A 21,428-nucleotide genomic window follows, 5' to 3' on the forward strand; every position below is an offset into this window, starting at 1 on the left:
TTGCCATCACAATGGAAAAGAGGCTATCCTCTATCATGTCCTATCTATATGATGCAGAAAGTCCTGAAATTATGGCAACAAGAAATGCAAGTCCTTGACAAAAGCATATAGGTTATCTCAATGTGGACACACTGCAAAAAGTGAGCGATCTAATCATTCACTACTAGTGAAGCTAACGATGCCCATGACAAGTGAGGCATACAACGCCCCTTGCAAGTGATCAAGGCTAACGATGCTTAATTATAATAAGCGAGGTAACCGATGTTTATGGCAAGTGAAACTAACGATGGTCATGCGAAGTGAGCCCAACAATGCACATTTATACATAGGCTAACTAAGTGTCATGCCAACGAGGTTAAGTACACAAAAAAATGTTGTATACTTTTTCAACCATGTGGAAACTAAGAGCAACTCCAACAGATTCCCTATATTTTGATTTTTCTCTACTTTAGGGAAAAATAAGCCTCTTTTGCTCCAACAGATTCCTTATAACTATCTCTATTTTAGGGAAAGTGAAGAGAGAGAAAACTAAATTCCCTATATTTACAGCAAACTCCAAAATTTTAAAGAAGAATATGGAGATTTTATAGATTACTGTAAACTAGGGAATCTTTTGGAGTTGGAGAAGAAAAATAGGCTAAAGGTTTGACTTTTGCTTCTATATAATACAAAAATTATAGGGAAGCTGTTGGAGTTGCTCTCACAGAAGTTTCTTTTAAAAACTATTTTTTTGTCCAAAATCATGATTTTGCACTGAAAATTGTGAATTATATAGCACACGGTTTTTTTAAAGAAAATTACATGTTCTTATTGTTTTACTAAAATCTCACAATTGGTAAATAATGATTTTTAAGCAATTGTAAAATTGCAAAACCTCAACTCAATTTTTTTTTAATGATTTTTTTAAAGTTAAAAACCGAAAAAAATCATTAAAAAAAAAATCGACTCGAGATTAGCCGTCCCTTCAAAAAATTCTTTAAAATATCAATACAATTGAGATTATGATATTCGAAAAAAAAAAAAAAAAAAAATAGTTGTCACAAGATTTGACAGTATTTGATTATTTTAACTTGCATGAGTTTGGGCCTGCATTACAAACCTGGTCCACACTTCCCTTTCCGGCTATATATAATTGACCCGCCGTTTCGTCACTACTATTTCCCCACTCAAAATTTATACGAAACCGCATAACAACCACCCGAGAAAATCTGCTCTCCTTTTAATTGTTCATCCCACCGTTTCGTCTCCCTCTCTCTCAAATTCTCTCGGCATTTATAGGGTTTCATCCTCCTAATCTATCTGCTTCCTCTTAACCATGGAATTCAAATTCCGAGCCGTAGACGTATCCGACCGCCCCTCTCCTCCTTCTTCCTCCACCGTCCGATACTTCTCCTCCGAGCGAACAATCCGAGGTCCCCTCCCCACATTCCCCTCTTTCTTTCAATTTCTTTGTAAATCTCACCTCTCTTAACGAGTAACGACAATCTATCTTTCAGGTCAATCGGTTCTTCCAACTTGGGCCGTCACGCCGAGTTCGGGTCCAAGAACGGGTCCTGACCCGACTGGTTTTCCGAATCCGGACTATCTCACGATCCACGACCCGATCCTCCACCCGACCAACGCCCGCGACGCCATGCAGCGCCAGATGGAGAAGGACAGGATCAGAGAGGAGATTCTCGCGGCGGAGATGGTGCGGCGGCGAGTTCTTGAAGCCGAGGTGAGGAGAGAGCTCATGTTGGAGCGAGAGATCGCTATGAAGAAAGCCGTCCGCGATGGGCTCGGGTTCGAGGACGACCCGTTCGGCCCAATGCAGGCCCACTCTTTCGACCATCGCTTCGGGTTTAGCCCGAGGAGTAGTTCGCCGTTGGCTATGGTGCCGCGGCTCCCGGAACCTGTGCCCGATAATAATTTGGAGGTCAACAAGGAGTTGACCCCGCCGGCTCCGGCTCGTCCTCCGGAGCTCAACAAGGACAAGTTGATCGTACTGGTTAGTCAGTTACATTTTAACTTTATTAAGTTAATTTAGTTCAGTAGAAATTATGTTATGATGATTTTCTTTGTGATTATTGGTAAGTTGAAATCATGATTAGACAATGATAAACAAGTAAGATGAGACTAATAGTCAATTGCATTACATTGGTTGAAGAATACGGTACTTTGACGAAATCATAGTCTTAAGAGCGAAGCTAGTCGTGGCAAGCACAGTTGCTAATGCAAGCATACAGGAGTTAGTGTGACTGTGCTAGCATTTGTGCTCGCGATTGTCACTGGATTTGCTCTGTTATTGTTTACTAACAATGAAAACGTACATATGAACTTTAAGTAAGCATTCCTAGAAAAGCAATGCTAATATTGACACAAGACTTGCGTCGGTTTGCTTCTGTGTATGTGATAATCCTTTTGTTTGTGGATCGACACTTAAAAAGTCGGCCCCTCAATGTGAGCATCATAGCATTAGGGAGATTACTTTTCTTTGATAGTTTGATCGGTATACTGGGATAGTCTACCATGATATTCGTGACATCAAGGTGATCAAGGTAAAGAATAATCTTGATGAATGACTCTGGTGATCATTGAATACTGGTTTTTCATTTGTGTGTTTTCTTGGAGAAGGCTACTCACTGTACATGCACTATGCAGCAACCCCTTCTACCATAAGATGTGAGGTTTTAAATCTTACATAAAAACAGGCCCTTTATCACCTACTCTTATATTGGTCAGTATTGTGACCTTTCATAGTGTTTCAGTATGAGTCTCTGAGTTGTAATGAAAAAAAGGGATTTCTCACTGTGGATTCATTGCCATGGAGAATATTCAGAGGATTTTTATTCTCTTTATCAAAATATTGTGGAGTTTTGATCATGAATTGAAATATTCTGATATAGAATTTCAATTTAAGAATTGTACTTAACCAGAATCTATTTAGTTGTGAAACATGCTTTACTGAAGTTCTATGATTAGCTTTTATAGACATCTCACTGTCAGTGGTTTGAACTAAACATGCAGTTTCATTCTAATCATTCTTATTTTTCTTATGTTGTAGTCAGATGTTACTGCTTTTACATTAGCTCTTTAAAACATTGTTGGGGATAACAAGACTCTTCTCCGAGCTTGTTTAGCACTACAAAATATCTACAGCTTGTATAGAGTTTGAAAGATGAATAAGAGCATTACTTTGAATGCACTCGTGAGAAATAATTAACCTGCTTAACTTAAAAAATACTCTCTTCCCTTCTCAAACTTTCTAGAAAATTGCCCTCATGCAGCTTGAGGTCTGTCTTGCTTGGGGATCAAGCCCTTTCTTCAAAAGCTGTGGTTCTGTTTCAGTTATACCATTAACCAGGTCTTTAGTATTAAATGGTTCTCTTTACGTACTGTGTATAAGTGTTTTGCTGCAGGCTAAACCCAACCCAAACCTTTCTGGACTGAAGCGGAAAAAACTACCATCAGAGGGCGCTAATGAGATTTATCAATATCGTTTGAAGAAGAAGAAGATACCGAAGGAGGAATTGAAGAAGAAGAAGAAGATACCGAAGGAGGAATGGAGTTGTGCTCTGTGTCAGGTTACTGTAGCAAATGAGAAAATGTTTGATGGTCACCTTAATGGCAAGAGGCACAAGGCCAGCGAAAAAAGACTTGGAGCTGAAAAACTGGGAAAGAGCTCCAGTAATGCACCACTTTCAAAAAACACTGCAAAACCTTTTGAGCCTAAAGAGTTAGAGACCACTGGTGCTGCAAGCTCACAATTAGGGGCCAAAGAAGAAAGGGGTTTGCTTGACCATAATGAAGCCGGTGATGGTTCAGACAAGAAAATGCAGGATACAGACACTTCAGAAGAGAAAAAAGTGGAACTGCCAGTGCAGAAAGACCAATGCGGAGAGGATTTGAAGAACAATGTTGAAGTAAAAAAGGTGCACATGATGCAGAGAAAGGAAGAACCAACAAAAACAAAAAAATTTGAGTTCCTATGTGAAATTTGTAAAGTTGGTAGCAATAATCCAAAGGTAATGGAGAAGCATAGTAGGGCGAAGAAGCATATGGATAGGCTTGAGGAACTAAAATCGAATAAAGTTCGAACCACCAACGAAGCAAATGTGAACACTCCCACCACAAAGTCCGTGGCATCATCAGGGGCTATGCAGGAGGCAGTAAAGAGGCTTCAGCAAGACACAGAGAGCAGTTTTGTACCCACCAATGTGATTAAAGAAGCAAATGCGAGCATTCCAACCACAATTTCTGTGGCATCATTGGTGGTTAATGAGAAGGCAGAAAATGCTAGGCTGCAGGAATCTATTAATGTGACCAAAGAAGCAAATGTGAGCACTCCCACCACAAATTCTGCGGCATCATCAGGGGCTACGCAGGAGGCAGTAAAAAGGCTTCAGCAAGATACAAAGAATAGTGTTGCACCTGCTAATGTGACCAAAGAAGCAAATGCGAGCATTCCAGTCACGATTGCTGTGGCGTCATTGAGGGCTACTGGGAAGGCAGAAACTGCTAGGCTGCAGGAATCTGCTAATGTGACCAAAGAAACAAATGTGAGCATTCCAACAGCAGCAGCCGTGACATCATGGGGAGCTAGTGAGGAGACAGAAACTGCTAGGCTGCTTGACGAATCTATAAAGAATAAGGTTCCAACCACTAATGTGACCACAGAAGCAAATGCCAACATGCAAAGCACAACCTCAATTTCCGTGGAATCATTCTGGTTTACTGAGACGGCTGAAAATTTGAGGAAATTGGAGGCTTATGAAAAGTTGATCAAAGCAAGGTTAACTGAATAGGGTATATCGATTACGAAAATCTGTGGGGTCAATGCATTGCTGACTGCTTGTTATTCCTTGTTAATTTTGATACGCAAGCAACATTTTAGTTCTAGATTCCTTTCCTATATTCTTTTGTAGATCTAACATGTTCTATTCCATGCCTAAAGTCGGTCAGTTCTATGCCCTCGTAGTCTTCTAGAATGCATATGACTAATTTTCAATGGCAAAGTTTCCAATGGCATTCTTGACCAAGGTTGTAACCCAATTAATACTCCTCTTGACCTCATTGAACATCGAAAGAAAAAGTCGGACTGTTGCAGTTGACTTGTTAAAAGAGGAGGCCGATTGACCTAACTATGTGCAGCGACTCTCTTTAGAATTCATCTAAACCCCGAGGCTAAGGATATAGAAATGGACAAAGAAACCAACAAAGTTTGGCCGATCTAACAATACTTGCAACATAAGCAGAGCATTCATTGTGAAATTGTGACAAAAGAAGGATAAACAATGTACAAAGCTCTGAGTCCTAAGAAACAATTTCACCATTTCATCTATATATACTCATCATGTGTTAACTATGTTTACTTTACAGCGAAGAAAGGTAAAACTAAAAAGAGCAAGAAACTAGAAATCAAACAAGAGTAGTAGTTAAACTTTAGCTTGCCAAGGCTAGGCAAACTTTCAACCCTATATGATCTTCTCAATGTACTAATTCTCCAAGAAGAAAGTAATCAAACCCTTAAGGCAACCGGATCTTGCCAACTAATCTTCCTCTTCCCTGATCGGTTCGACCCATTCCCGATAGTCCTGCAGACCAGTAACTTAATATCATTGTGCTGCTCATCAATACCCCCTCTAAGTATACTTTTGTTTGGCTCGTCTGTCCTCAATGGCTCACAATCAGCTTGAATTTCCTCCTCTTCCTCAAGCTGTGACAAAATGAAACAAAGGAGACCATCATTCCTTGCACTGAAAAAACAAACCAGGACTTATGTGCTTTCAATTTAGAAGGGTAACTATGTGTTTACCGAAACTTGGTTCAAGTCAAAAACTGGAGTGTTTTTTCGCTTGGTTGATTCCTTCCCACTCTGAATCTTTTCCTTCTGGTTTAAGTCAATAACTGGATTTGAGTTATGCAGAGTAGTTTCCTTCCGGCTGACAGTCCTTGCCTTATGGTTCAAGTCAGAATTTGGAGTAGATTTTTGCAAGGCGACTTCCATTGCATTTTTAATCCGTACCCTTTGGTTCAAGTCCATAGCGGGAGCAGGATGTCTCAAAGCAGATTCCTTCTTACTGTAATTCTTTCCCTTCAAAACATCGGTTCGCTGGATTTTCAAATTGTGTGTTTGCACAAGGTCTTGCTTCGGTTTGGGGTTCATGGACTGCTTCCCAATCAAGTACTTGTATCTTCTCCTCAAAAATCTGCAAAGTCAATAAGATAAACATCAACCAAGTCAATTCCCTTCCATATTTTCTGTTCATTGAAAATCTAAGCTACATCACAAGGTGTAGAAATGTGTGGAACACACCATATGCTATACCTGACTTCAGCTGTAAGGATAGACTTTTTCTGTTTCATCATCTCCAATCTGTTCTTCATGGCCTCTGCTTCCTGCAAAGAAAGAACACAAGGCTTTAGTTGCATATATCAAGCTCGACTAGGTCAAGCAATTTGAACTAAATTCACTAGCATATGATGAAAAGTTCATTTCCTCAAAAGATGACAATCAGCAAGAGGTTAAGATAAAACATTATAAAGAAAGATCACCAAATGTCTGTAGAACCCTGAGAACAAAATAACCAAAAAAATTGGAAATTTCTTGCTATAGATTCAGACGCTAAATAATCAACCACATACAAGGCGACCCAAAAAGGAGGTGAAGGAGAGCCTACTTTACTCATAAACACGGAGAAATCCAAACAAATAATCGGCCAAGTACAAAGCTCTTCCAAATGAGCCTAAAACTACTACTACTTAATTAGCTGAGTTTTTGAGGGTCTTCACTAACATACAAACAGAAGTAACGTAAAATTACAGAGTTGCATAGAGAGCAGCAAGCTGGAAACAAAGACAGATCATATAGAGATCCTGAGATTCAGCTAAGCATACCTCTAACTAGGGAAATAATCTAAATAAGATCCAAAACACTGATTACTCACTCTTCAGCTCAAATTGCTCAATAGCAAAAACGATCACATAAACATCCAAATCTAGAAAACCCAGGCAAAAAAACAATAACAAACACAGATCTGATGAAACCCAGAAACGGTATATACCTTCTGCAGCTCCTCATAGTCTTGCATAAGACTCTGATGCTTAAACCTGGCCTTTGAATCCTGATACAGAGCATAAGAAGAAGGCTCCACAGCAACAACCCCTTTCATCTTCTTCATCAGATGGATCAGAGAGAGAGAGAGAGTTTCAGAGAAAACCCAGAAGCCAAAAACGAAGAATTATGTGGGGAGAGAGAGAAAGGGTGGGAGACACAAGGAAATGGGTGATGAAAAGGAGAGGAAGGAAATAATAAAAGGAGAGGAAAGAGGGCAGAGAGAAACAAGAAGGACAAGGAAGGGAAGAAAATAATAAAGGGCAGGGAGAAGTAAGGGAGGAGAAATTTCTTGCTTTCCTGTTTTCTCTGTGAAACTCTGACCAAGACAACAAGAAAAAACCCAAAAGAGTCCCACATAACTCGGTGAAAAATATATAATCTTGTTGTGAAAGACAGTGATGAAGAAGATGGGATTTTTTGGGGGGTTGCAGAAGGGCATTTCTGGCAAACATGATGTTGTTGTTGTTAGTTTTATGGGGGGAGAGAGCTGGCTGGTGTGGTGGGTTTGGTTGGAGGACATTTGAAGACATCTATCATCTCTTTCTTTTCTCTCTTTCTTTCTCTCCTTCTTTTTTGTTTTTCTTTCTTCTACATAAATTTTGGTCCAGCTGGGCCATTGAAGTTAGAGATAGAGAGAGAGAGAGAGAGAGAGGTTGGGTTGGGTGTGGTGTGGACTCTTCTTTGTTTTTGATGGGGAAGGGTTTCTTTGGATGTGCGTTTTTCTCTGTGATGATGTGAGAGAAAGACAGAGAGGGTTCTAGATAGAGAGAGAGAGAGAGAGAGAGAGAGAAGGTGAGTAGGCATTGAAGATTATGGGTCTGCCTGGCTGATGATGATGATGATGCTGATGATGATAAAAAATAAAGGCAAGGCAAAGAAAGAAAAAGAAAGAGATAAAAATGAATGGGATGTTGCTGTTCTGTTTGTTGCAGTTGTTGTTGGTATTGGTACTCTACTCTCTCCTTCCTTTCTTTCTTACCTTATTTTTAGGCTTTGGATGGTGGTGGTGTGGTGCTGCTGGTGTTGTTTGTGATATATGTTATACCACCAGGTCAATTTTTGGTGGCTATTTACCATCATGCCCCCATCCTCCTCTGGTTTTTCTTTGATTCCAAAGGATGCTCTAATCCCCATCTCCCACTCAATCCTCTCCTGTTTTTAACCCCACACAGGTTTCAAAGGTCTTGCATAAGAAAAGAAGAACAAGTCCCAATTTTGGCTTCATGCCAGTCACTAAAGTTGCCCCAAATCAATTCATCAATGGCTTTTTTTATGTTGGGGAAGGGTAGGCTGGTAATTCTCTTCGTATTCTCTCAATCAATAGAAGGAAGATGCCATCCACCACCTACAATCTGGACTTTTTGTGCCTACCTTCCCAGCCAGTAACAGTTGGTGATGGCATGCTTCATAGCCTTTTCCTCTGTTAGTGATGTTGGAGCCACCCACAGAAGTTAATGAGATCCAATACCAGATGACCCAATTTCCCATTTTTGCCCCTCAGAAAGCTCATTCGTTGCATGTCCATTTCATAGAAGGCTGGGGACCATTTTAGTAAACAGCCATGTACACTGTAAATACCCTCCATTGCTGGGAAGACTAAAACACATTCCATCTCAGAAAGCAGCCCACCCTTGCAGGCCAAGCTCAGGGGTGAAGAAGACCATGAACCCAACTTTTGTGGGCCCCACCCCAATTGTTTAAAGATTTGATCTTTCACAGATCAGAGAGACAAGTTCCTTTCATGTTTCTCATTAGTCCTGTCCCTGTATAATGTGACGGTTTTTTGAGTAATTAGAATGGGTGGCTTAGCACAAGGTCAAGGTCGACTCTCAATAAGATAGGCAAATTATTTCTTGTCAATTGTCTCATTGTATATATGGGATAGGTTCATATAGGTTGATGTTTTTGGTGTTGGTGGTTAACAACTTAACATCAACCTTTATGATAAAAAAAAAAAAAAACAAAGTGGGATGGCTTCCCTTTATATGTAAAGGGAAACAGGGGGAGAGAGATTTAGGAAACAGTCAAACTCCATCACCAGCTAGCCATAATTGAAAGACTTCTGATATTGGAGACTTGGGTGGAGAGCGAGAGAGAGAGAGAGAGAGGATGATCACTAAAATATAACAAAGAACTAAAAGAATCACAGGAAATTAAAATATTTCAGTCTGCTTGATCATACAAGGCATAGAGATCGATGAGTGACTGTCATGGCCTTTCCTTCTCTTACCGTTATCATTGTGCATGAATTAATCCAGAAAATGTTGAAAGAAAAGCTCCCAGAAACGAACAGGGGTTACATTACTTGAGCATGGAGCTCCGTCGAATGTGTAAAAGGGAGGAACCACCTTCCGTGTCCAGTCGGCCGCGGACATGCTCCGTCGAGCTAAAGAAGCTACGTGATTAGCAGCTCTCTCTTAGCAGAAATGCTGAGTCTAAGACCAGCTATTATTGGGTTGGCCAGAACAGAAAGGTGTAGGCCCATTTCTAATGGTTGCGCAGCCCAATCCACCAGATAAGGAAACATGTTCTTTTGGTTCTGGTATATCATCAAGGCAAAAATCTAGCGACCAGTGCTATGGCACTGTTCCTTCAACATGGACAAAATGACCTTTGACTTGGACTAGAACAAGTCAAGCCATCAACAGATTAGAGATTTGAAAGGCAACCAAGCCCTGTGGATGGTGCACATATATATTTTTTTTTAACATGTTTTACAAGTCAGTTACTATATTTATCAGTATATTCAGTCAGAACTCATTAGTCGAATAATAATTCATTATTCTAGTCAAATAAAAAGATGCATGATAACCAAGCCATTCTTTTTTCATGACTACCACACATGTTAACATTAGCATGACTCGGTCCAGTTAGGAAGTGACATATACTTGCTTAAATGTAGAGAATTAGTTGGAGTTGAGTGGAAATTTGAATACATTTTAGATTCTATAAGAGTAGCAAACCTTGTCTCTACATGTCAGAACACCTTAGGCTTCTTCATCCCTAGTAGTCTAGTACCCACCCCAGTCGGTAAACCAATTTTTGTTCTGGATCTTCAAGTTTTCAGTTTCTTCTTCTCCTACAATCATTACACTCCACCCTTTTCTTCACTTCTGTCTCCTTTAGCTTTTACTTGTGTTTTTTCATTCCACACCTGTTCATCACCGGATTCACCGCTGTCCATTAATTTCAAACCCAAACCTCTTGGTTCCTACACCTGTCTTCACCGCCTCCCAATTTTCAGGTTTGTCCATCTCCACCTGTAACAAAGTTCTGTTACAAAAGTGTTGTATACTTGCTTAAGTGGGAGGCAGGAGGACTGATCGGAGTTGAGTGGAAACTTAAAATGAAATACATTTTAGAGTATCTGAGCTTTTGTCAGGTGGGATATTGGAGAAAGCTAAAATATTCACATAATCAATACTTAGTATTTTATTTAAATAAAGAGATGCATGATAGCCAAACTCTTATATGTATTCATTTTTCAAGAGTACCACATATTGTTAACAATTAGGTTAAATAGAGTATATTCACTACTACAGAAAATAATAGACGACACCTCTCATACGACGTCACACCTGTTTCTGTGGTGTGAATGATTTTTCCTTTTTTCGACGACGATTTAAAATGTCAGTTTTCTAATATGAATTTAACCAACGGGTGTTTTTTATGTTGGGCTTATGAATTGTTTCAGAAAACGTTTATAAATGGAAGCGTGGTGTGAGGTTAAAATGGTTATAGGGCGGCAAGTTTCCCACAATTTGACAGCACTTATATTTCCCCAACATGTAGTGGTGACACAACGGTTTGTTTAAAAATGTGGTATGAATCCATAGGTTTGCAAGAGAGAAACATCTTTACCAACATTCCCCCCATTCTTTCCCCCCAAACCCATTTCCTTCCACCCAGGCAACAACAGAAGGCAAACTTAAATTTTAAAATTGGCATTCAGACAACATTTATGTGGAAAACCATTGTCTGATAGCTTGTACATATACATCAACTAATGACTCATCCATGTGTCCTAAACCACTAAGCAATAGCAATCAAACTAAATTAGAACACTTAAGGAAAAAAAAACTCTAGCTAGACACAATAGCATTCACTCCCCAACTATCCCGACACAATGACATTCACTCCACAACACTCTCTTTCCAAACTCCTACCCTGACCCCGACTCTCTCTGTAATGCCTCGTACCTTAAAGTTTTTACTAGTTGCTTTGTTACCGTCTTTGACCGAGGAGTTGACTTTTTCTTTGTCTGTTGAGTTAAGAAAATTATTCGTGAATGTTGTAGTATACGAAAAATCGAGTTCGTGGACACGTAGTTTGTTTTAATCGGAGTTTCTAAGGAAAAGTTATGACCAAAAATAGAAATTTCTATTCTTAGCATGGTTTTTTTTGTGAGTTTCTAATTGTAGAAAGGAGAAGTTAAAAACAGATGGGAAGAGAGAGAAAGTAAGAGAATTGAAAAAAAAAACGGGACAAGCCCGAGTTGCTCTTTTTCCCCCCCTCTCCTCCGTTGCCGCTGCACCTTTCCGGCGATTTCGTCGCCGTCCGGCCACCACAGGACGAATCGTTTGGCACGGCGTGATCCTCTCTTCCTTCTCCTTCTAGCCATGTAAGTTTTTCACCTTGGGTAGCTTTGGTTTTGGAGATTTGAAGAGAATTGCATAAAGGGGGAAAATCGGGGTTTGGCTCCGATCTCGGTTTTCCGGCGATTTCCGGTCGAATTTCTTTGGGTTTTGGTTGTTGGTGAGTTGCTGAACGTGTTCCTAACCTTGTTGCAGCTTGTTTTGGGCTGTGGAGGAAAAATTGAAGGTGTTTGGGGACGTGAACAGTAGCGTGAACAGTTCCATCCGAGTTCTTGAGTTTGGGTTTGGAATTCCGGCTTTTTATGCTTGTTTTGGTTTTGATTGCAGGTATAGAATTGTTGGGGGTGTTGTGGAGATAATTTTGAGCTAAATAGGTTGACCGGAATTGGATTTCACTTTTGAGTTTTGTGTTAAACATGAGGATTGTTTGGTTTGAGTTTTTTTTTTGGAATTTTGGTGTAGTTATTGTTATTTTGGATAGTATGGATTATAAATTTTAGGGGTGAATCTCTTGTTAATTTACTATTAAGATTATTGTGGACTTGTTTATTTTGTGGAGGAGTTTGGAGTGGAGATTGTGTTTTGGAAAAGAAAATTTAGAGAGGAGTTGAAATTTAGTGATGGAATTTTGAGTGAGAAATAAGGAAAGCTAGGAAGAATTTGGAAATTTTGGAAAGGATATTATATTAGAATTTGATGATTTATTATGGGTAAGGAATTGTAATCTAATTGGCTAAGTTATCGGAGCGATCCTTGTGAAGGTTAAAGATTTAATGAGGGCGTTGAGTTGTAAAGAGATTTCCGTATTCGAGAATTTAATCCCAAATTGAAGTGTGGGAGTTTTATAACGATTTATGAATAACGGATGCTTATTCTGAGGGGAATGGGTTGATTTTGAGAGCATTTCCTTATTATGGTCAATTATATCCTATTCAATTGTGACAGGACGTACTGAGCCCTCGAGCGAGGAGGACACGGGCAGGCAGCAGGATTAGCTGCGAGACTCACTTGTGAGTGGACCTTTTATTTTGTTTAAATAATGCATGCAGCATGGAATTAAGTTTTCAGTTGGATTACTATTTTGAGTAAATGTGATTTTGTGGAAAGAAAAGGATTTAAAAAGGAAGCAGTTGACAAGGAGGCCAGTTTTGGCGCATGCGTATCTTACCTAGTTGGCAGTCCCTTCCAGACTACAGCCCGGTTGGCAGTCCCTTCCAGACTACAGCCCGGTTGGCAGTCTCATCCGATGCGTCATCTGGTTGGCAGTCCCTTCCAGATGACATGAGGTAGTTAGTCGGCAGTCCCGTCTACTACCTGTGGCTAGTTGGCAGTCCCAACTAACCACCGCCTCCTATTCCGGTTGGCAGTCCCTTCCGATGCGTCATCTGGTGACAGTCCCTCCCAGATGGCATGAGATGCCTAGGAAGCAGTCATTCCTAGTCATCAAATGAGTTTTCTTGGAAAAAGATTGAGTTGGAAATTTTTATGGAGTCTCGCTGCATGTTTGTTTTGTTGAAAAGAGAAATGGGGAAGCATACCATAAATTGTTCTAATTCTTGTTTCGGTTTTGTCCACTCACTCTAATGGATTTTATATGTTTTCCCCTGGGCCCTTCGTTTTCAAATGCCCAGATTTCAGATTAGCCGAGATCGCGTCCAGGCTCTAGAGAATTTGGAAATCAGCGCTTCCGTTTTTGTCCGTAGGTTATTACTTAACTTACCTTGTATGTTATCGGCTTAGTTATTAATGTTGCTCTGATAACCCTTTTTAAATTTGATGGATGTTGTTGTTCGGATTGTTGTTGCTTATGGAGGTTATGTTGGGATTTGTACATTCCGAATGTAATATATGTGCTTGGATTGTAAATATGGAATTGTAGGTTGAGTAGAAGTTAAAGTTTTAATCATGTCCAGGTTTGTAAATTTTTGGGTAGCCCATATTTAGGGGAGGTTCTGCCGAATTTTCGGTAGGATTTCGCTTAACGTGGCCCCGCAGGCTCGTATCCAGGTAATTGGGGTGATTCCTGGGTCGGGTTCTGTCACTCTCTCCAAGCTAACCCCACTCTAAAGCCCTGAACGCTAAATCCACCGCCTCCGAAGCCCCGAATTTGTGGTACCAATCCCTGACTCTCTGGTACTAATCCCTGACTCTGAAGCCCTAAATCCGAGATTTGTCTTTGAATCTGGTAAGTTCCCTTCCTCTCGATTTGGGGGTAAAAGTTTAGGGGTTTCGGGTTTCTCGTCCTCTCGCCCTAAATCCCCGACACTCACTTTTGATTTCAGGTTTCACTTTTGTTTTATTCTGTTTGGTAAGAGAGGAAGCAGAAGGCAAAGAAATCATCGAAGATGAGAAAGTTCGATCCTTGGCCTATGTTCTTCAAGCACGAGTGGAATCGGAACTGGCCTTTCCTCGTCGACTTTGCCTCACCGGGACTCTAATCACCAAGTTCTCTCTCGGTCTCACTGGCATTCCACTCCATCTCTCTTTCTCATCCCAATAACTATTGAGAGAATTGAACGAACCTCTAGATGTAACCCAATTTTCACCTTTACTCACCATTGGAGGTGAGCCAAAGAGTTAAGAACGAAATTTCAACCATTCAAGTATTCAAAATTACACAATAAAAATGATAGGATGAAAAGAAAAAAAAAGGTAAAATAAATAAACGTTCAGCCCAATAATAAATTAGCGAAAGGCCCAAGTTCGAGTTGTTAAATAACAACTTCATCCCTACCAACTGTTCAGAAAAGCAAAAACTTCGTTCTGTTACATTTTGGGGGGGAATTCAAGAAACAGAGCAAGAAGAAGTTTCAGATTCCTGTGATGGAGAACTATCAGCGCAATGGAGAGGTCGTCAAAGGAAGTACCAGCATTGTCTATAGAGACATCAACCGTCTCACTGGGCAACGCCATGTGATTAAGGAGTTCTCGCCGGCTAGAGTCGACGCTGGTTTGCGTGAAATTTCTTCACTTCAGCAATTGGGTAGTGACCACTTCGTAATAACTCTGGTGGATCATCACTACTCTGCACATTCACCAAGGGCTTTGCGGGTTAGGAACGAGGCCTCCCTCTCCCAATCATCCGGTCAATAATGTACCAACTGTGTCTAGGTTTACAATTCCTTCAGGGTATGTTTTAAAGTATTATGGCTAGACACTCATATATCTACACTAGTTTTGCTTCCATAACTAGGTTTCAATGGCAAAACAAACCGATTCTAAACAAAATCAAAGTTTAAGAATGACCATAAAGTCAAAGTACAAAATATCATAATCGGTTCCAATGGTAGAATCGCACTAGGAAAAACATTGGGAAAGTAAATCGGAAATTTAAACTAGTAATCGGACAGAAAGACACACCTGAACCATTAATGGCAGGTAGCAAAATCGTTTAGAGGATCGCCGCTGCTGTAGAAAGTGGAAGGAGCCGAGTTTTTTTTTTCAAGTTGTGAATATGAGCTCTGTATATCTGCGCGCTCTCATAAATTTTCCGCGTGTCTCCCACCGTTCTTTACCTGTTTTTTGTTTTCTTTGTAAAATTGTAAAAAAAAAAAAAAGGTCCGTGTAACGACCCGTATCTCAATTTACCCGTTTACTAGTCATTTGGATGGTAAACGATAATTACTTTCACTTTTTACTTTGTTTCGATATTTTTAGCGGCCCAAAAAGTTGATTTTTTGTTCGGGTCAGTTTTTGAAAAAAATTTCTTCATGAAAATCATAGAGGACGTTAAATCGAGTCCGTGGACATGTGGTATGCTTAAATTGGAGTTCGTATGCGAAAGTTATGGCCGAAAAACTAAAGTTACTGTTCATGGTAGTTTTGTATATATATGGGAAGTTACTGTGGTAGGTCAGAATCTAACCGGGCAACTCTTTCTCTCTCTCCCCCTAACAGTTTCGGCTCTTGGGGTTTTTCGGCATTTCTTCGCCTTCTGGCCATTAATTGGCGCGTCACCGGTGTTCATAGGACTGCCTCCTCCTCCTGCACACGCCTATAGTGGTGGTTCATAGCAATCAAAAAACTGCGAACCAAGGCCAAAAACATCATTGTTGCAGTTTAGAGGTCAACGTCAATTTCTCCCAAATCCGGCCACCTCCGGCAACGAAACTTGTACTAGTAGAAGCGCCTTGGCATGCACTTGAAGCCCTCCAACCCTTTTGCAGCAAATCAGAGAGTAGAGGAAGAATTGAAGGTTTAAATTTTTCACTGTCCAAAATCGAAGATTTACTGTTGAGCTTGATTTCCTGCCATTCTAGGAAATTTCTGACTTGGTGGTAGTTGAGAAAAGTGTTGGGCTTGTTGAGAAGATGGTGTTGCTAAAATTTGGTGACCGAAGTTGAAGTTGGCCGGCCCCACACGCCGCCACTGTGGGTGGCGCGTGGAGGGGCGTAGGACAGAGCTTTACTTCCTATTTTTTAGCATATTAAATCACACATTTGTTGTAGAAATTGTAAATGTGTTTTTGGTGGAAATTGGAAAAGTTTGATATCGATTGTGAATTTCCGAAGTTTTGAGTTTCGGATGTCGATTTATGGGAATCCGATCTTCGGATTTTCCTTGTTTCTGCCATGGAACACTTTAATCGATGGATTTGATATTAGTGGTGAAGTTTGGGTTGAATCCGAGAAGAAATAGAGATGTTAGTTTACGAGGGGTTTTCGGGTTTCGGTTTAGAATCATATATAAGTGTCGAATTGTTGTTTACTGAATACAATTTTATATAGGACAGGTACGGACGAGGATCCTTATGCTTGGGTGCCACGTTAGACGTATACTGTGAGTGGACCTTTGATTTTAAATGATGCATGCGAATATTTTCTGAATTATTGATTTATTTAATTATCGTTTTATTTATCGAGCACATTATTTGGTTTTGGATTATAATATTGGCATTGATTGGTTTTCCATTATGAATTTCGGATATGAGTTTGTTATGCTCGGATTTTGATTTATGATTTATGTTGATTTTTCGACGAATTATTTTCCGAGGTGATTTCCCGAATTAAATATTTTATTTTATTTGTCTATTTTGAGATTTTTGAAAGGTTTTTGAAAATTGGATTTTCGAGGAAATTTTATTCATTTGTTTATGGATTTGAGAATATTCTTTTGGCGTGTGTGACACGTTGTTGATTACTTGATTATCATGAGATTCTTTGAGTACGGTTAAGAATCGTACTCATGATTGTCATTTGCAAGATTTTGAGGAAGTCTTATTGGTTTTCGGTTATTGTATGATTTTAGTCCACCATACTTGGGTCGTTTTATTTTATTGCTAGCTAGCCTATTAGTACTCCTCCCCGCTTACTATGTGTTTGTGGGTGAGTTGAGCAAATTAGAGCATGGGATGCTTAAGAGACTGGGAGGCTTCTTTACTCGTATGGTGATAACTTCTTCTTTATATCTTACTGTTACTTGACTAGTGGAACTAGTCCGATCTTGTTTAACCAGCGGGGCTGGTCTTATTTTCTTGAGCAGCGTAATTTCAGTTTTCTTATTTGGGTTGTTGTGACTAGCGGGGCTAGCTAGTCTATTTTCTTGAGCTGAACATCATTCGGATTATTTTCCTTAATTGTTACGTGGGAAAGTATAAATCTCTTTTCTTTACAATTATTTATTTTTGTCCACTCACGCTAACGTTTTTATGTGCTTTTCCCCTGGGCCCTTCGGTTTCAAATGCCCAGTCTGCAGAGTAGCTGGTTCGACACAATAGGATTCGAGGCATAGCATCTACTATTGTTGTTTTCTTTATTGTAGGTTATTTATTGAACCTACTTGTATCTTGAATTCTTTTTCACTTTTAGATTGCTCTAATAACATGTGGGACAATTGTTGTGAAGTTTGGAAATTACATTTGTGTATTTGGAACATGTTGAATTTTGTATCTTAGTTGTTTGCAGAGTTGTTGTAATTTGGGGAGTAGGGTGGCTCCAGGAGATTAAGGATGACTTATTAGAAGTGTGAATGTGTTTCTACAGGTTTTGGATAGTCCATTTTTAGGGGTGACTCTGCCAAATTTTCGGTAGAGTTATTCATAAGGTGGGCCCCACATGACCACCTCAGATTTCAGGATGAAATTCAGGGCAGGTCTTGTCATTCCGTCAAATAGAAAATATTTTAGAAACAATACTTTATCGACTGTGAAATTACTGTACGAAATTTTTTATCAAAAGAGAACTTGATATGATTCGCCACTTTGGAGATTCTATTGGTACACCTGTGGTGTGCTAAACATTGTCAATACCCTTTTGAATTGAAATTCTTTCGTAGTATAATTTCACCTTTAATAAATTATGATTTTTATTAGCTGTTCTAAGTGATGGATCTCAAAAACCTCGATCCAAACTTTTAAATAATTTTTTTTTTTTTGAAAAATCATATAAAAAAATTGGATCAACATTTTAGAGTTCTGTCAACTTGAGAATTGTTTAAAAATCATAATTTAGAGGTAAAAAGAGAACATAATATTTTGGCTAAAAAACGTGTGCTATAATCCACAATTTTGAGAGAAAAACGAAGATTTTGAAATTTTTTGTTTGTTTGTTTTAGAATAAAGTTATAGAGGTCAGTTTTCCTGAGCTTCGGAACTAATTATATGGTGTAAATTGCATTTTTTTCGTGTGCTTAATCTCACTTGACATAGACATGCGCATGACATAGACATGCACATGATACCATTAGCTTCACTTGAATGACATGACACCGTTAGTCTCATAGGGATGGCAAAAATCCCCATCGGGTAGGGTACCCATAGGGTATTCGACCCTAATGGGGAGAAATTCGGGGAAAATCAGGTAACGGGGATGGGGATCCCCAGTATTTGAATTTTGAAATCGGGTACGGGGCGGGGATGGTATTTTGATCCCCATCCCCATACCCACCCAATAAGAATTATACGAAATACATATATATATATATATATTTGTTTATTTATTATATATATTTTTGATATTATTTATAAATAAATATTTATGTAAACTTCATCTTTTTGTTAATATTTAAATTCTGTTAATAAATATGTTCAAAAAAAGGAAGATTCTTTTAATAAAAGATCTTTATCAACATGTTAATTTTCCTTGATTGAAATAAGAAATTTATTTTATTTTGATGTTCAATTTTAACTTTATATTTTACAATCCATAATTGTTTGTATAAATTTTTATATAATAAATTGGTGATATTGTTAATGGGGATTGGGGCAGGTATGGGGACCTAATCCCCAATGGGGACGGGGACGGGGAATCCCCAATATCTTATTACGGGGATTGGGGAGGGTATGGGGATGAAGAATGAAGTCGGGTATGGGGATGGTAATTTAATTCCCTTACCCTACCCTCCCCGTTGCCATCCCTAAGTCTCACTTAGCATAGGCATAACATATATGCAATGAATGAGTTTAGAGAAGAAAGCAAAGAAGTAGATAATTTTGACCGATTTGGTATTCCAAATCAGGTATTGTTTGCAGTAAATGAATGATCAGAAAAGGAAAAAAAAAAGGAAAAAATGACTATCATATGTTTTTGTATTTTAGAATATGCAATATTAAAAAAAAACAAATAAGACATTATTATTTAATCTCAACTAATTAATTGTTATCTAATCTAATGATCTAAAATCAAAATATATAATCGTAACTATATTTTAGGTGGCTATTGATCCCCATTTCTTTATATGTCTTGGTATGTTTTAATTGCCTACTGCTCGTCTTCTTTTTTTATTGTCTATATTTTTTCACTTTTCATATTCAAACAAGGTCACTGATTTCTAGAAACAACTTTGGATATTGTAAAACATGCTTTCACAAAAGCCACATGAGAGGGAGAGCGAGAGCAAACCCTAGTTTAGATGACGGTTTTTCACACCGTGCTCAGTGTCGGTGCTCGAGGTCGATAGGTTTGGCTTTGATTGTCATCGGCTTCCAAGGAGGAACTGTGAGTGGAGCAGATCGATTGGTGGTTTTTGATTGAAGCAGACCGGAGACTGATGTTTTTTCTCTGCAGAGTGGCAGCGACGATCGACGGTCGGCGGCTTTGCAGGTCGAGGTCGACGAAGAGCAGGTCAATGTCGTACCGGATCGGCACTGGATACAAATCGGCGCCGGATTTGGGTTCGTTGGTGGTGTTCTGATCGTTGGTGCACGGATCTGGTTGGGTTTTTGACCGGAGTTGTTTGGTTTTGGATCTTTGCTGATTAAAGAGAGATGAAGTGGTGGAAAGGCTGACCGCTAGAAGTTCAGATGCTGGCCGTGGCGACGGCCTGGCAATGTGTTTGGACTTCTGTTTCAAGAACTCGGATTTGAGCCTGGGACCAATTTGAGTAAGCAGATTTCAAAGAAGACCAACATGTTGCTGAGGTTGTTAGCTGCTAGATTTTAATTTTTGCTATTAGACAATTGGATTCGAGTCTTGTTTAGGTAGGGGTAAACTCTATAAGATTGTTTAAGATGTTTCTAGTTGTGATTTGTACCACAATTGTATGCCGACAAATTAGACTAGATGAATGATTTTTTCTTAGAAAACGAGGTTATTCTTGCTTAGTTAGGCTTGCATCATGCGAGCGTCCCATTAGATTTTAATGAGTTTAGTTTGGTTTAGATAAATTATCCGATTTTTAGGATGTTCTTATGTAAGTTATGTTAGACTCTGGCATGTTTCATGGCTTGATTACTAATGCAATCAACTCCTATTCAAAAAACAAAACAAAAAAAGGTCACCGATTTCTAACCGGATACGGATACTCTAGCTTTCATTCCCTATAGGCTTTTGTTATACTATCCCAATTAAAACGGGATTGCAGTATGAGAGAAGGGAGGGGCGGTGCATCAATAAGCCATATATAATACTCGAAAACTAAACGGGATCCATGGTGATGGCGAGGACCAAGAGAATGAGACACACCTACACCTACATGGACAGAAGAAGGGGCATCAACACAACAAAGTTGACGGACCTACCCCCGGAAATCCTTGTCAACATTCTTAAAAGACTGCATATAAAGCCACAATTCGACTCTTCCACCGAGTCACTCTGCCGCATCCAATGTGTGTGCAAGACACTATTAAAAGTTTCCACAAAATATGTTGCTGAAACACCACTACTTATGCGCCTTATTGAATGTAAGAGAGCAGATATAAAAAATAAGCAGACAGTAACAGCCTTGCAATTACTGAGATACTACGGCAATGTTGAAGTTTAAGGCTGTGGAGATTTTGTCCGTGATAGACAATCATCATTACAATGTTGATTTTGTTTTCAACAACTTGTTTTGCTTCAAGCATGCATCTATTTTCGACATTCCTTATAATGCAAACGTTGGTCGCTATTACTTGGACATGATGTTACAGGGGTTATTTGGTTTAATTACGAAGCTGGGTGCGGATGGCTTCTCTTGGCAGATAGTGCAATTTTTATTTTTTCTTGCATTGTTTTGCTTTGCAAGCTGTTTAATTATCTGGAAGTTGGGAAATTTTGAGGTTCTGCTTTAATTTTTTCACTTCCTTTTGTCTTTCTTTCTAGTTTTTGGGGTAAGGTTTATGTCCCCCCCCCCCTCTTTAGGTTGTATTTTCTTTTTCTGTTATTAATAAAATAAAAATAGGGGGACGGGCGGTGGGTTCCCAGAGTGTGGCAAACCCCTCTCCTTTGGGATAGAGGGTGGGACTTGTTCCCTACATCGTTTGCCTCCAAGGAGTTAATGTTGTCTAATCCCTTATTATTCAAAAAAAAAAAAAATCATGC

General features: G+C 39.3%; 2 protein-coding genes across 2 annotated transcripts; one reads left to right on the forward strand and one right to left on the reverse strand.

Annotated features, from left to right (window-relative positions):
* Nucleotides 1-1,166: 1,166 nt before the first annotated feature.
* LOC112185447 lies at nt 1,167-4,950 on the forward strand. The gene is made up of 3 exons (XM_024323700.2): nt 1,167-1,412; nt 1,497-1,987; nt 3,399-4,950. The coding sequence occupies exons 1-3, from the start codon at nt 1,316-1,318 to the stop codon at nt 4,782-4,784; spliced, it is 1,974 nt and encodes a 657-aa protein (XP_024179468.1). The 5' UTR covers nt 1,167-1,315; the 3' UTR covers nt 4,785-4,950.
* A 317-nt stretch (nt 4,951-5,267) lies between these two features.
* Nucleotides 5,268-8,077, reverse strand: LOC112185448. Its single transcript, XM_024323701.2, has 4 exons — nt 7,044-8,077; nt 6,308-6,378; nt 5,795-6,188; nt 5,268-5,695 (listed from the first exon to the last, which is right to left on the reverse strand). The coding sequence occupies exons 1-4, from the start codon at nt 7,158-7,160 to the stop codon at nt 5,498-5,500; spliced, it is 780 nt and encodes a 259-aa protein (XP_024179469.1). The 5' UTR covers nt 7,161-8,077; the 3' UTR covers nt 5,268-5,497.
* Between the last annotated feature and the right edge of the window lie 13,351 nt (nt 8,078-21,428).

The sequence above is a fragment of the Rosa chinensis genome, chromosome 2, assembly GCF_002994745.2.
Source record: "Rosa chinensis cultivar Old Blush chromosome 2, RchiOBHm-V2, whole genome shotgun sequence".
NCBI lineage: Eukaryota > Viridiplantae > Streptophyta > Magnoliopsida > Rosales > Rosaceae > Rosa > Rosa chinensis.

Bases quoted from the DNA above. Each gene is read 5' to 3' on its own strand.
- LOC112185447 (XM_024323700.2), top strand. From the start codon at position 1,316: ATGGAATTCAAATTCCGAGCCGTAGACGTATCCGACCGCCCCTCTCCT. The intron at 1,413-1,496 runs GTCCCCTCCCCA...TCTATCTTTCAG, and splicing joins CTCCGAGCGAACAATCCGAG to GTCAATCGGTTCTTCCAACT. The intron at 1,988-3,398 runs GTTAGTCAGTTA...GTTTTGCTGCAG, and splicing joins AGGACAAGTTGATCGTACTG to GCTAAACCCAACCCAAACCT.
- LOC112185448 (XM_024323701.2), bottom strand. From the start codon at position 7,160: ATGAAGAAGATGAAAGGGGTTGTTGCTGTGGAGCCTTCTTCTTATGCT. The intron at 6,189-6,307 runs GTATAGCATATG...TTGACTTTGCAG, and splicing joins ATCCTTACAGCTGAAGTCAG to ATTTTTGAGGAGAAGATACA. The intron at 5,696-5,794 runs GTAAACACATAG...ATTTTGTCACAG, and splicing joins TTGACTTGAACCAAGTTTCG to CTTGAGGAAGAGGAGGAAAT.